This window comes from Furipterus horrens, unplaced genomic scaffold, assembly GCF_987537825.1.
Source record: "Furipterus horrens unplaced genomic scaffold, mFurHor1.1.pri manual_scaffold_6, whole genome shotgun sequence".
Classification (NCBI taxonomy): Eukaryota; Metazoa; Chordata; class Mammalia; order Chiroptera; family Furipteridae; genus Furipterus; species Furipterus horrens.
This window is the reverse complement of record NW_028327176.1, coordinates 7,710,622-7,726,065: the sequence shown is the minus strand read 5'-3', so window position 1 is coordinate 7,726,065 and position 15,444 is coordinate 7,710,622. Positions and strand designations below refer to the sequence as shown.

The 15,444-nt window shown below is 44.6% G+C and overlaps 1 protein-coding gene across 1 annotated transcript in view; it reads left to right on the top strand.

Annotated features, from left to right (window-relative positions):
• CYRIA (CYFIP related Rac1 interactor A) overlaps positions 1 to 15,444 on the top strand; it is a 96,966-nt gene that overhangs the window by 55,643 nt on the left and 25,879 nt on the right. Inside the window, exon 3 of the mRNA XM_090280935.1 lies at positions 11,574 to 11,653. Coding sequence (XP_090137061.1) covers positions 11,584 to 11,653 — 70 coding nt within the window. The 5' untranslated portion in view covers positions 11,574 to 11,583. The remainder of the gene's footprint in view (positions 1 to 11,573; positions 11,654 to 15,444) is intronic.

Below are 15,444 nucleotides of genomic sequence, written 5' to 3'. Positions count from 1 at the left end.
AAAGTAAGATCTGAGCACGGGATGACCAGTCCATGGCCCTGTAGCTAACCCATGTTACAGTTTAAGTGTGAGCTCGGCTTTCCAGGCCCTGGAGCTCGCGTCTGTTTGTATGTACACCTTAAACGGGGAAAGAAGAGGCTGGGATCCTGAGGACACCTGGTCTGCTTTCCCACCTGAGTATCCCAGCCTGCAGTTCCGCGGGTGGCCAGCAGAGGGCACCGCGCACCCGGGTTTCTCCAGCCCGCGACCTGAAGCCATATTGAATGAGCAAATGTCTGCAGCAGACTCCGTGAGATCTGAATGTCTCCGTGGCAGGAAATCCGCGAGGAGCACTGCGGGGTTGTGCAAACAGCCTTACAATGTCCGCTTGTGTGTGTGCACTTGGCTTCGCCCGCATCGCCCACAATGCTCTGTTTTCTTGGATAATGGGGCTCTGTGGACCCATATGCCTTGTCATGCAAAGGGAGTGACCTGCGTTTGTCATAAATGGGCTCTTGTATGATTAATAGCCATGCGAATGAGCCCACAGCAGCCGTTCAGCCCTCGGCTTCCCTGAGGTGGTGGTCTGAGCAAGGGCTTTCTTCCCCCTGCTCCAAAGCAGCAGTGCAGAATTTATTGTAAAAGGGAAACGACGTGCTGGCATTGTGGTTGCAATGTTTCATACGCACGACAGGAGGGGCAGTAAATTAGCTGCCTGAATGCCAGATAGGACACTGGGTGCTTTGCCTGCGTGACCTTCTTTACTCAATAACAATACTGCACAGGAAGTATTATGATTTACATTTTACAGATGAGGAAAACTCAGAAGAGTGGAACGACTTGCCCAAGGTCTCCTCAGCTCCTGCAATTTCTACTCAGTGACTCTTTGTCCCTTTCATTGTGGTCCGTGCACTTGGAAACGCCTTTCTCATCCTGCCCAGGGACATTGATTTGAAAATAGATGAGGGATTTCCATTCCTGGGCTTCCGTGTGCGTGTTATTATCTCCTGGAATTAGATGCAGAAATATGTGGGTCTGTGCACGTGTGCATTTTTCTAAGACGGCCGATTTTCATCAGGTTTTCCAAGTCACCTTGGTCATAAAAACGACAGAATCATGTACCCCAAGATATTTGTATTTGGGGAAATACTGATTTTCCCTGACCTAGCCCTCTTAGCAATGGCTGCTTTCCCTGCTCTGTGTGGCTGCCGTTGGCATCCGGTTGCAGTCGCTATGCGATGACTGCTGGCCTAACACTTCCAGGTCATGTCAGGGGACATGAATGGTGACAGTTGTGTGCCGGACCTGTGCTTGGTGCTCAGGGTTGGGGGGGGCGGTGGTGGTGGAAATGGGCGACATTCTGAAAATGAAGATGTAGCCCTTGAAACAATTCACAGCAAGGAAGGTTGTTCATTCAACTTGGGGGTGGGTAGGAGGTTTCTAGGAGGAAATGCTATCTGATGTGGGCCTTGAAAGACAGATAGGACATCCAAGGCAGAGGAGAAGGGGCGAGCGTTCCAGCCAAAGGGAAAAGCATGAGCAAAAAAAAAAAAAAAACCAGAAGCAAGAGCAAGAGAGGCTAGAGCCCTTGACCCTGTCCATATTCTAGCCTGACCAACGTACAGAGCGTTCAGAGGAGCTAAAGCTCAGACCAGGGCGTCAGGGCGGGTTCTATGGCCCTGATCACCTTGTACAAAATTGTGCCATCTTCATCCGACAGCCAGCTTGGGAAGTGTTTGCCCTGAAACATCGCTTCCTTCCGTCCAGCTAATGGTGTCCCGCTCAGCCACAGAGTCTGTCTCTCAGCTCTGAGCAAACTCTGACCTCACCCACCGTTCCTGATCCAGCTTCCGTTGATGGTCTTCACCACTTGCTTGGGGTTCAAGCCAGGGATTTTATTTTAAAACATTACGTTTGGTTTGCAGTGCAGTGTGCTTTGAAATCAGAAACCGAAACAAGCCCAGAAGCACTCCTGCTTCTAGGGGGATTTCAAGGGCGCCTTCGGCCCTCGGACGCCAGGGAGCCTGCCAGTCTGCTTTGCATACAAAGTCTTCAGCATTCGCGTGTGCCAACTGGTTTCTCTGGGTGTTTTCAGTGCCTATAGAATTTTTGACAGGTCTCACTTCCCAAAATAAATGTGATCTGGGAAGTAATACCCCTCCCTATGTGTTGACCCATCAATTCCAAAGCCTCCTTTGTACATGGAGGGGGCGGGGCTTACAAATCAAGTCAATCCACAGCGCTGGGGCAGGTGGGGTTCCTCAGGGGGCTTTCCCTTCCTGGAAGGGCTCCCTCTGACAGCACGTGCCTTCCTGCACCTTGATCTGCTAGGTCTTATTGCACCTCCTGACGGCGAACTGTGGGCACAGAGGAACTCCATCCACAAATGTGTGATGCGTGTGTCCAGGGCACGAAGGGCAGGCAGAGACCAGGGGAGAGCCTTTCCTTCTTTTTAAGTCTATATTGTAAGATGGCAGCAATGCAGAAGATTTAATTCACCAGCACTTGGTGCACGTGTAATAGGATGCTTAGTGGTTGGTGGGAGATGAGAAGGAGGTGAGGGTCGTGGCCAGAGGTCCTAAGGACAGACTGCCGCAAGGGGAGGGGCCTAGAGAAGAGGCGCCTCTAAGGGCAGCGTGGAAAATTCAGTGGATAGAGTTTGGTGAGAGAGTGGACTTGAGGGGTGCAGAGGAGGCAGAAGTCTCAGATGTCACTCAGGTCTCTGGCTCCTGTACTTAGGTGATGATGCCTTGCACTGAAGGAGGTGGGGGGAAGACATAGGGGGACAGAACTGGAGGGCATTAAGCCCCTCCCCCCTCCGCCCCCACCCCCCAGACTGCTATGCTTGCAGGAAATTCGCTTAATGTATGGGCCTGGCGTTGGGGAGAGTTCCGATTTGGGGCTGGAGGTTGAGAAGTCCTCAGCATATGGACGAAAATTGGAGCCTAGAGGGTCTCACCGGGGATGGTAGAAAAGGCGTGAAGAGAGACCATTGGAGGCCGACATTTGAAGGTCAGATGGGGGAAGGACTAGCCTGAGAGATAAGAGGGGAACCAGGGAGACAGAGGCCCTCCGGCATCTCGGGGAGGAGGGTTTGACCAACCGTGCGCACAGCACACCCCCCCTTGCCCCTCCACGCTTGGAGGAGAGGGGCCTGGCTCTTGTTCATTTAAATACCTCAGAAGGAGTTCTGGAAAAAGGTTTGTAATCCAGGAGACCTGGTGTTCTGTCTAATCTAAACCACTGATGGCCAGAACAGCCCAAACTAGATAACTGTTTAGCGTTTCCTTTCGTTTTCCAGGCTGACGCGAGGCCCTAGGAGGGAGGTGAAATAAATAACTTCCCCAACATCACTCAGTAAGCAAGAGGCGCTTCTGACCCCAGCACGTAGGTGCCCGGGCTGCTGGCTTGGCAGAGGGTGTCCTTCCCTTTGACACGAGGCAGGGCTGGCCTGGCTGGGCGGACACTCTCCGTCCTCCTAGGTAAGGGCAGACTTAGCAAGCCATTTCCTTGCCACTTGTTCTTGATGTCACGAGTGAAAGGGAACAAATTCACTAACGACTTCCCAGAGGCGGGTTGGTCCAGAACTCAGCCCCAGTCTGATTGCGTTCACGGTCCCCAGCATTCGACATCGGGAAGCTGTTGGCTTTCATTACCCCCTACAAGACGTCAATGTTGCTATTATTTCTTGGAGACCTCTTGCTGCTATAATAATGATGTTTACGGGGAAATTAGCTATGATGAGGTAATAGTCTAATCCTGGCAGTGCTATCGTCAGCCTACATTTAGTTGTTCAGCTCCGCGATGGTCTCTCGGTATTACTATTGTTGTTGGTTGTTTTCTGTTTGTTTTTGTTTTTGAGAAATCCCATGGACTGCCATACAGCTGGACTCTTAACAACTGGCATTCCATGGGGAACGCCAAGCCCTTTTGAGGGACACCATGGTATTAATGATCGATGAGAATATTCAAAGCATTTTCCCATTTGAGTGCCATTACTTGTAGTGTTAAAACGTTTTGAAAACACATTTTAGCCATTAACTCATTTTTATTGTCAGATGAAAGTGCTTAATAGACTCACTCGACTTCAGTTTTCCTCCTTCATCTTGGAATGAAATCATCTGTTGGGTTCTTGGCAACACATTCAGCCACAGAACAGAAAACCTTATGACTTCACTGCAGAAGGGGCAGATGGGAAGGGACTCCCAGCCAGGCCCAGCCACCAACAGCCCTCACCTGGCTGAGCAAGTTCAGGCTCCCGGAATTTATAAGCTGAGCTACTGCCTCATTACGGTGCGCATTTCCCCCCCTCAGAAAAGCAGGTGCTTAATGTCTTTTAAGAAATGTGCCTTTAGAAAGTGACACGTTTTGTATCTGACCCTTAGAGGCTCATGGCTAACTGGTTTTGCTTATAATTCAAAACAATTAAGTGGCGTAAATGTCATAGAAGGGGGTTCCTCGGTTATCGGGAGGGTGTCCTGAGCTGTACGAACGCCGGCGTATCGGGGTTGTACCGTGGACTCTGCAGAAAGTTTGTGGGTGGCGAGAGGCATTGCTTGCTTTGCAGGGCAGTGTGGGGGCTCTGCAAACCTCTGGGGTCCCGGGCCCAATTTCTCCAACTCTGGACCTTGTTGATTGTGTTGAAAGGTAGATTGTCCTAATAGCGCTCCTAAAATCACATCCAGTCCCCAGAGACATTCCTATGCCAGGACGGGACCACGTGACCCCACTTTGCTGGGCCCTGTTGTGGTTAGGAGGTCAGACTTACGGTAAAACTAGGAAAGGCAGGTAGCGGGACACAGCTGCAGGCACTGGCCTGAGACAGGAAGCAGGTCCCTCTGTAGCTCTGCTCCCAAATCTGGGCAAATCACTGACTATATTAGCAGCTCCTGGACTTGGGAATTGCATAAAGCAGTAAAATTTCAAAATCAACGTTGAGGATTTCAGATGCAACTATCACCATCATTCCGTAAGATAAAATCACGGTACCATAAAGAACGTCTGAAGAGCTTGAACCTTCTGCAAAGAGTATCATGACGCAGCCTTTATCTTTCTCGTTTGACCGCGGAACCCCTGGACGGAGCCATCTTAAGGACGGCTTTTCCGGTGCTGTGTGCTGGCCCTGTGCTGCGCGCTGGGGGGGCAATGAGCTGTGAAAACAGCCCTGAGCGAGAGGACCTGCCTTTCAGAGAGACGTGAAAACGTGTCATTATGGTCCACACCAAAGGGCCCCGTAGCACGGTAAACACGGCATGGTAGGTGGGCAGAGAACGGTAGAACTCACTCCAGTGACTGGGTTTTGTTTTATTGGAGGTGGAGTCAAAGACTAGGCAGAACGCAGGGGGTTCCTTCTGAAGGCCCTGATTTTCACACTCGCACTTGAAGGGGAATTCGGGGGAGCTTGTTGCCAAGGGCCTAGGCTTAGAGGTCAGATGCAACTGGATTCCAGACCGGCTCAGCCACTTGTGAGCTTCAGCAAGTTTCTAAAGTTCTAAGATTATTTCTCTTTTCTCTCAAATAGGGATATTAAGAATTCCTAGCTCTCATGCTTGTTGAGAAAATTAAAATAAGGTATATATGAAAAGCTCTCATCACTACGGCCTGTAGATCATTTTTTAAATGTTAGCTGTCATGATAACTGTGGATAGAAGGAGCAACACGTGCAAAGGCCCTGAGTCCATAAAGAGCAGGGCTCCTTCGGAGCAGTGCAGGGTGAGGCTAAGGTGTGGGCACAGGGGCCTGGCAGAACAGTGGGCACTGAGAGACAAGCAGAGGCCGGGTGTCCTGTGCCCAATACATGCATTTGGACTCATTATATCCCGTAGGCGCTGGGGTCCCCAGAAGCATATTTAGCAAGGCAAGGGCTGGTTTGGAGGCTGTTTTCAGGACACGGGCGAGGTCCACTGTGGGTCTGAATCAGGATAATCCACGTAGCGGTGGAGAGAAGTGCACACAGTTTTGCGGACGACCAATGGAGGTGTCCTTGTCGGGTGGCTGTTGAGCATGTCCTGGTGAGACCCTACTAACAGAAAGCAGAAACTAATGGCAGCAACACATGGTGTGTGATGTTTTATGTCTTAAAAGATGGAGTTGATGTGACATTTACTTTTTGTGTTAGTGCACAGACCATGAGATTGACTTGCCCATTCTGGTCTTTCCTTTGGCTCAAATGAGTTGTGGGTCCTTGGGCAAGTGCTTTTTTATGAAATAAGAATTTTAAAAAGACGATCCAAGTTCTGTGTATCAGGAATTCTGATGGCATGTGGGACTACAGTCGGGCTTCAAGTCAGGAAGTTCAGGATCCATTGTTTGGACTTTGGGAAGGACACTTACGGTACCTGACCCTCCAGTTCTGGTCTGTAAAATGGGTTCAGTGATACCTTCCCTGCCTTTGACACATGCTCAGGTTGAGGACAAATGTGGACAGACGGAACTTTGACAAAGATGTGACGTTCTATAAATATAGGTCATTGTTGTAATCATGATTGATCTGTGGTTTACATGGTAACTATGTTGACAAAAACTGTTTGGATCAACCAGGATTCCTAAAATACTGAGTTATGGACAGAGAATCTAAGTCTTTGATTTGTTAAAGTCTTTTCCCCGGGGATGCTAACTGTTGTAGATTCCGGGAAGCGTGGCTCATTCAAAGCGCTAATAAATGCCATGCCTTCTGATAGGGGCATCGCCTCCTTATCGTCTTAGACCTTAAGGAAAACACCGGAAAATAAAGCCCTGGAGGACTGCTGTGTTATTTATTGACTTATTTATTTTCTCGCCTTCTGTTCTCTATTGACGGAAGGTGGTATTGGCTTAGGGATTCTCCGTTCGAATAGTCGTAGCTACAGGAAAAGTCTTTTAAGTGCTTCCTCTCTATTCATAAAAATTGGGCATGGATGTTCTGGTGTTTGCTGGCAAAGGCCGGCGCTCCTCATGCCCACACTCTGGGCCTGAGTCCTTCGTTACACCCTTTCTATAGAAAACAAACAAATTCCCACAGGAACTATGGCCACCTCTTTTTAACGTAGGCCCTGGTTGATTTTATTTGGTTTTATTCTCTGGGAACACAACTAATACTATTACTTAATTTCTTTCTCCCAAACAAAAACAGAGTTCAGAATGGGGAGGGACGGGGAGTGTGTGTGTGTGTGTGTGTGTGTGTGTGTGTGTGTGTGTGCATGCATGCATGCATGTACACACCTGCTTTAATTCTCTCCTCTTTTTGGGAACTGGAAATAATTCACAGAGAACTATTTCTTTCAGAGAGTAGTTGATTTCCACCAAGGAGCCTTGGAGCCAGCTCCCTTGGAAGTGGTTTTGAAATCAGAGCCAAGAAAGGAGTCATAGAAAATAGCATGTGTACGTCCCAAACTGTCACCCCTGGGGGACGAGTGCCTCCCTTGGCAGGGACATGCAGGCAGTCTTTACCGGCTCTGTTAGCCCTCCTGCAGGCAGCAAAGAACACCCTCTTTCTAGACGACTTGGAAAATAATGGGAAAGGACCCATTTGAAAATTGTTTGGCAGTAAACAAAGCTTGAAGAATACTCCGGGTTTTAGAAGACTTGTTGACACCCAGCCTGTATCTTTTGTTGTCTTCTCAGCCCTAATCCACCCCCCACCCCCCACCCCCACCAGCTGGAGGGCTTCTCTGGGCCAATCCAGATTCCCAGCGTCCTTCATGCCCGGTGGCACCTCACTTCTCCTATAAGCCAACTTTTCTGAAAGACCCTATTCCATGCGGTTTTCTCTCTTGTCTGAATTCCTAAAGAAGTATGTCCCTCCCTGTACAAGCCACAAACAACACTAGTGTGGAGCAGGCCACGTGGTGGAATTCTAACAGAAACTGCAGATTTTCTCCCCAGAAAAAACGAGCATCTACATACAATAGTGCAATATCCTGTGCGCACTTCCCACAGGCCATGGGCTCTCCAAGTCCCCAAACAGACACCTTCTGCAGGTTCAGATCCCCAGGTCTTCTGTGTGGAAAAGAACATAGACTTTCGGTTCCCAGACTCTCCAAATCAAATATGACTCTAGCTTTTATTCTCTTGTAGTCTTCAGAACTACGCTTCACCATCTGAACCTCTTTTCCTTCCAGTTAACCTGAAGATAATTATAGCTACCTGCAGGGTAGTATTTGTAGTGTCTTCCTGAGGACATATCCAACTGGTAAATTCTTTACTGGCTCTTCAGCTGGGAGCCAGGACCTTGGACTCTCCCTTGCTGTGCCCCACCCAGACCCTCCTCACAGGAATGAATTCAAATGTCACAACACTCAGTGGCAGCACTGTTACTAAATCCTGTCCCAGAGAAGCATCAATTGACAGTGACCTCCAGAGCCGCCAAGGGAGGCATGTGTCCATGCGTGCATGTATGCATGTGTTTGTTTAAAGTAAACCTAAACTTCACAATATATACAACACACTCGTTTTAAATAACAAACATACTCTACTTATGATTGTCCATCCTCCTCTATGTAAGGCCGCTCTTATGTGGAGATTTCTCTCTACCCCAACTATCTCTGAGCCATGATCACATTTTTTTCCTTTTCTTTTTCATCATAAAAAGCTATACTTCTGTAGTGTAATCCATTTGTTTTATTTTCTGAACACCAAATCTTGAAAGAGACCAGTTTTTCTCCTTTGCTTTGATTGTCAGAAGCTCAGGTCTGAAATGATAAGCCATTGTCAGCAAATGTGAAGACCTAACTTCCTACCTCTTTATTTTTCTCTTCCTATTCTACTTGTATTTTCTCTTTTCCCCACTTTTATATCTAAGAATTTGCATTCTCTATGGTGTAAAACTTCCCTTACATTCTCTTCTTGAACAAGGTAAAATATTTCAAGAATAACTTTCATATGAATTAACTCAGATGTCTCACTAGGAACGTGGTGCCTAGCAATGTATCGTGTGTGCACTGAGGGGCTGTTTGAGATGATTAGAGTCTCTGTCATAAGGAATATATCTAGGGCTGTAGCGGAAGTCCCACGGGTGAGGGATCTTTCCAAGTGGAGCCCTGGGTGTAATTAAAAACAAAAACAAAAACAAAAATAATTGTCTCTACTCCGGTAACCATTTTGTAATATCAACTCACTTTGCACACCTGAAACCGAAATATACCTGCATGAATTCTTGTCCACCTTGGAGGAAAGCAAGATGCGTCGAATCTTTTGCCATGAAGGAGGTGAAATATTTCTGTACCTACTCAAAGAGCTTGTGTTGCTCAAAAGTGGACTTGACCCCTAATACTACATAATGTCCTGCAATCATCGATATCAAACATTGGAATAGTGAGAGTTCCTTAATCGAGCTGGGTTGATGTAAGATACATGTTCCGAAATATTTGACCCTATCAGCCAACCAGATTCCATAACCTTTGACCAGATAGCATTCTACAGCCCGCTGATATTTGGGTGTATTTCCATGTGTGTTCCTTTCAGTCTGTTACTAATTTTAAAGGCTTGACATATTTCTCACCTAGGTGCTCTGACAGTAAAATCATGCACAGGACAGAATTATAGGGGAAAGCGAAATCCACTCAGGTCTCCTGTGACACGTTAATAGCACAAAACGAGGGAAATTAAGAGCATTTAACTTCCATTAGGGCATTTTCTGAGAATGCCAGGCTGCTACTAACCAGTAGAATCATCCTCCTACAAGAAATGCGTCCGGGTCTGAATTGGAATCATTCATTAAGCTGGAAAGAGATTCCTTCCTAGAGACCCTGAGGGTTTGTGACAGTTGCCCAGTGGCAGGGATGGACTATAAACAGTTCCAAATTTTAATTTGGTAGAACCTGCCCCACACAGGGCTTTGCTCAAAAGTATCTTAAGAGGGGGTGTGCATAAAGACAAGGATGGAAAAGAAGAATGACAGAATGAATACGGGAGATTCTTTTGGAAGACAGAAGCATGGTGGTTGCCTCTTGTTGCATGTGTGTGTATCCCCACGCATGTTCACATATGCAAATATTGATATACTTCAAGATGAGAGTTCTAAGAACTATTCAGTCCACCTTGTGCCCAATCACTCATTTTTACAATATTTTAAAGGGTTGATATAGTATATTTCTACTTAAACACCACCAGTCACAAGAAGCTCACTATTTCACAAAGCAAATAATTGAATATTCAGACAACTCTAATGGTTAGACATTTTTATGACCTTTATGACCTTGAGTGAAGGTCTTCCTTTTTATTTGCTCTTCTCTAAACCCTCATACACCCTGTCTAAATTATCTTTCATAGGAGAATCCTCAGTAATTATTTGAAGGCAGTTGTGATCATGAAGATGATGATGGTGGTGATATTTTTCATCATCGTCATGAATAGTAACAGCACAGAACATTTCTTGAGCACTTCCTGCAAGTGCTGTGCTAAGCATTTTCTATTTAAGCTCATAAATCCTCGTGACTGGCTGAAATAGATACATTTAATAATTCATTTTACAGATGGGGAAACTGAGGCTGAGAGAGTGAAGTCGCTTTCCCTGGATAACAGAGCTGGCAGGAAACGGCCAGCATTGAAACCAGGCCTCTCTCTAAATTGTGTCTTTTTTTTAGCTTCACGCTAGTGACTTATCCCGTGGATGGTCACTGCAAGTATAGGGGTGTTTCCTCAGGGCAGGAGGATGGACGCTGGGTTATACCACCTCCTGGAAACACAGGAGCTGCTTGTTTAAAGTCCGGTGATCTTTCAAGTTTATCCTTCACAAGCTGAGGTGTCTGAGTCATGAGTCAGAGAAATGCCTTGCCAAGAGCACAGCACCCAGCGCCGAGCTGTGGCTCCTTCAGCATGTGCTGAAGGAAGGAATGAGTGGCCTCCCGAAGGAGATGGCTTAATGTCTAGAGCTGGGAGCTGTGGAAATTTTGCTGTTTTCTTAAATAATAACTACATTTGGCCTTTTCTTCTTTTTTCGGGGGGGGGGGCATTGAGATTGCCAATAGGTAACAAATTTGTATTCCTTTGTAGATTTGATTTGTTTTTGCAAATGCCTTAGGCTGAAATTTTATTGAGAATAGATTTTGGATGTTGTAGCTCTTCATCTTCACATTTCATGAAGTACCCAGCCTTGCTAATACTGAAATGTCAAGTTATGAGAGCCTCTGAGTTGCCTGGAAGTTGTACCTCTGGGAAATGTGGCCTCCAATAGAGGCAAAAAAGGGTCCCTGGGGTTGTATATCTGTGTTGTATAAACTCTTCCTCAAGAACTTTCTGGGCAGATATTTTAATAAAGCCCTCCCTGTTGTGCTTGTCCATCGACATGGTATGTCCCCCCCATCAATGGAACAGAAACAAAGCAAAGCTGAAATATTAACCTGGAGGATTCAGGGAATTAGTGAAGGGGGGAAGGGAACACTTTGTAGAATATACCTACACTCTGCCTCCTGTAACTAAAATACCTGATTCTTTTACTGGAAATAGTAGCTAGGTCATTACTCATCTCCCAGCATGAAGATGTTTTTTATAGGGCGTGAAGACATAGTTATGGGAATCTGGTGGCATTTGTGCAAGTTAGTCAAATATGGTCAGCCCTTTAGAAGATTATTTTTTATATTGCTAATGATATATTTTTTTTTTGTCGCCTTTCCTAGGTTTGCTGGCATGGGAAACCTGCTCAAAGTCCTTACCAGGGAAATTGAAAATTATCCACATTTTTTTCTGGATTTTGAAAGTAAGTTTTAAAAATTAAAAGATAACGATGAAAAATTTTCACTTGATAGCTTGCTGATAAGGAAGGTGTAACATGAACATTTTATATGGTAATTAAGCACTTAGAGGTCACCATGAATTTCTTTGTCTTCAAAGATCATTTTCCTTCTTTATTTTCCTATTTAAAAAAAAAACTAAGTGAAACATCTTTTTGCGGGCCAGGTACCTGGTTAGGAGTGAGTGAGAGGTAGCCAATAGATGTTTCTTTTCCTCTCTTCCTCTCTTCCTCCCTGACCCTCTCTCTAAAAATAAATATGTAAAATGTTTTTTAAAAAATTTGTTGAAACATATTTTTAAAATATGTCCATAGTTTGCTTTGACTTTAGAAGTGATCGGCTTTTGTAGACTTAGCATAAATTATCATACATATTTTTCCTAATAATATTAATGAATTTCCATGGCATTTTCCAAGGAAAAATAGTATGCATAGTAATTTGCACAGGTTAATGTAAAGCAAATTTTCACCGGACCTGAAAGAAAAAATGATCAATACCAGGAATAAGGCTTAGAGATGATTTAGTCATCTCTGTCTCCTTTTTATATATTATTTCATAATACACTATTTCAGGGTTTTGAGATACACTCCTTTTATCTGGAAGGTTGTGTTTCTTTTATCAAAAACTTTAAATATTTTCTAAGATAAAGTGGCTTATGAATTATGACCAAATAAACACAAAGATTCTTTCTTCATCTTGTTTATCTTCTTGATTGAATATATTTACAAGTTAATGACACATTCACATTTAATTGACTAAGCTCATGTTTCTACCAACTTTAAAGCCAAGTTTAGGAAATAGGATTTGCAGAATCAAAAAACCAAAATTATTATTTTTTCATGAGATACCTTTCCTTGTAGATGACTAAGACATCCTATATCCTGATGGCTGTAGACGTAACTTTGAAACTCTGGTGCTCCAGAGAATACTAGTTGAAAATCACCATGGCTTTAAATCCCTGGAGATTTTACTTTTATCACTTTCAAGGCTTTTAAAGTTAGACTTGAAAAAGTCTAACCTGCCAAACCAGGTCAAACCCAACTAGACCCAGTCAAACCCAGTCAAATCCAACCAAACCCAACTATACCCAGCCAAATCCAACCAAATCCAACTAAACCCAGCCAAATCCCATCAAGCACAGCCAAATCCCACCAAATCAAACTAAGCTCAGCCAAACCTAGCCAAATCCAACCAAATCCAAGAAAGCCTAGCCCAGTCTGACCAAACCCAACCAGTCAACTCCAGCCTGCTTAAAGGGCGGTGGATTAGTTAGAGGATTCAGGAAGGAGTCTACATCATAGAGGAAGAAGGATAGCTTACTAGATCAAAACTTTTTGTGGAGGAACCTGGACCCTACTCAGTTTTGTGACCCAGTACTTAGCTGACGTTAAGCATGGCTCATTGGTCACCGACTGAGACTTAGTAACAAATGCTGGCCATGTGAGGGAACAGGGCAGGCCAGGTCTAGGAGAGCACAGACATTCAAGAACAAGGAAGGGTAAATGGATTCAAATGCAGTATGGTCAAGAAGGACAGACTTGAACAGGGGATGACGAATTGGGAAGTGAGCTGCCCCACTGCTGGTAGCCACTGGGAGAACAGATTTAAGATTTGTTGCTTTGTGTACAGAGGCTGGATTGCAAGGAGTTAAGGAGTAAGCAGTAGAGGGAGAAAGGAAGGCTGAACAGCATGTAGCGGGAGCTTAAATGAATTTGGCACCTCTGCTTTGAGTGCTGGATATTCTTTTTGAAGTCAGTGATGGAATATAATTGGACCAGGTCAAAGAGATATAATTAAGCTGGGTCAAAATATAACACAAAATTAGACACATCTGTCCTCAGGTTTCCAGTTATTTGTGTAGATCTGATTTAAATTCTTGTTTGACCTTTGCAGTGAAGTCTATACTTCATGCTCACATTCCTGCATAGCCACTTAACATCTTTTTCATTGCTGTGTTTTCTTCTCGCTCCTTTTTCCTTTTGCGCTCTCTACTTGTCATGTCTACATTTCCTCTTTGAAGGCCAAGAGACAAAGGGGGAATAAAATGCAACCTACTCTTTCATGAGTGATGGTTCTGGGGCAAGTGTACAGAAAGACGTGTGCCTCAAGATCGGCTGCTAACTGTTCGGTTGGATCTGCACGTTATGGCGTACCAAGTGGGCAGCAGACATTAGCCGTCCAGTCAAGTCTTTCCCATGATTCCCAGACTGAAATGAGCACTAGAAACACGGGGCACAACTTTTTCGTGTAGTTTTCCGAGCCGAGCCTCCAAATTCGGATTCAGTGGTCTAGTCCCAAGAATCTGCTTCTGCCCACATTCGTCAGGTGTTTTTGAAGATCACCCACTTTGGGAACCACATTTAACTAATGCATCCAAGTGAGGCATTTGCCCAAACTAGTGTTTGGGACAGGGGAGCTAACGAGGCAACTTTTTCAGTTTCCAGATCCAGAGCTGAGGTCTCCAGAACTGGACACAGGGGACCCCCTTTTAGTTCATGTCTCCCAGTTTTCTCTTGCCCAACGGGAAGTGTAGAGATAGCCATACGTCAGAGCTACAACTCTTCAGGGATAGTCCTTCACACAGTGTCTGTGTGCCCTGGAGCGGAAGGTCTCGAAGTCAGGTAGAAGTTCAAGTAGATTAAAATCTACATGTTATGACAGGCATCAGTAGTTCATTTCCCCTTGTTTTGCTGAGTACAGTCATCCCTCTCTATATCGCGGTTCACTTATCGCAGCCTCACTGTATCGCAGGATTTTTAAAAATATTATATTTAATTGTCCATTGTAGATTTTCGCTATATCGCAGGATTTTGCAGTACTGTATACATATGTTGTTAACATTACATAGGTTTAAGAGTGCAGAATATGTTTAAGAATATAAATAGTGTTTATAAAAGTGTGGAAAAGGTTAATAAGGGACTGGGAACGGATTATAAGTGTGTGGGAAGGGTTTATAAAGCCTTAAAGTATATATAAATACTAAAATAAATGTAAGGTTCCTACTTCCCAGATTTTCACCTGTCGCAGGGGCTCTAGAACGTAATACCTGCGATGAGTGAGGGATCACTGTACTCTTGTGTTGTATGACAGTTTGTGTTTCATCATCCTGTTGGTGAACACCTAGGCCATTTCCAGGTTTTTTTTGGTTATTATGTGTAAACCTACTGTGAACATTCTTGTAGAATCTCGGCGGGCATTATTTCTCTTGGAAAAATACCTAGGAGTGGGGTTGCTGAGTGAGTTGTATGCAACTTTGCAAGAAATTGTCACATAGTTTTCCAAATGGGATGTACTGTTTTCCATTCCTATCAACAAGTGTTCTACATCTTTTACAGCATTTAGTATTGCCAGTCTTTTTTTTTTTTAGCTACTATAGTGGTTATGGGATGGTATCTCATTGTGGTTTAAATTTGCATTTTCTTCATGACTGATAACGTTGAACACTTTTTCATGTGCTTCTTACTTGCTTATCATTTTTAGAAAATGTCTACTCAAGTCTTGTACCCATTTTTAATTAGGTTATTTGTATTTATATTACTAAATTGGAGGAGTTTCTTGCTGTATGCTGGATAACTGTCTTCTGGGTAACTTGCAAATATTTTCACTCAGTCCGTAGCTTACCTGTTTATTTTCTTAATGATGTCTTTTCATGAACACAAGTTTCAAATTTTGATGCGGTGCAATTTATCATTTTTTCTTTTATATTGAGTGCATACTGTATCATCTTTAAGACATTATGGCCTAGCCCAAGGTTATA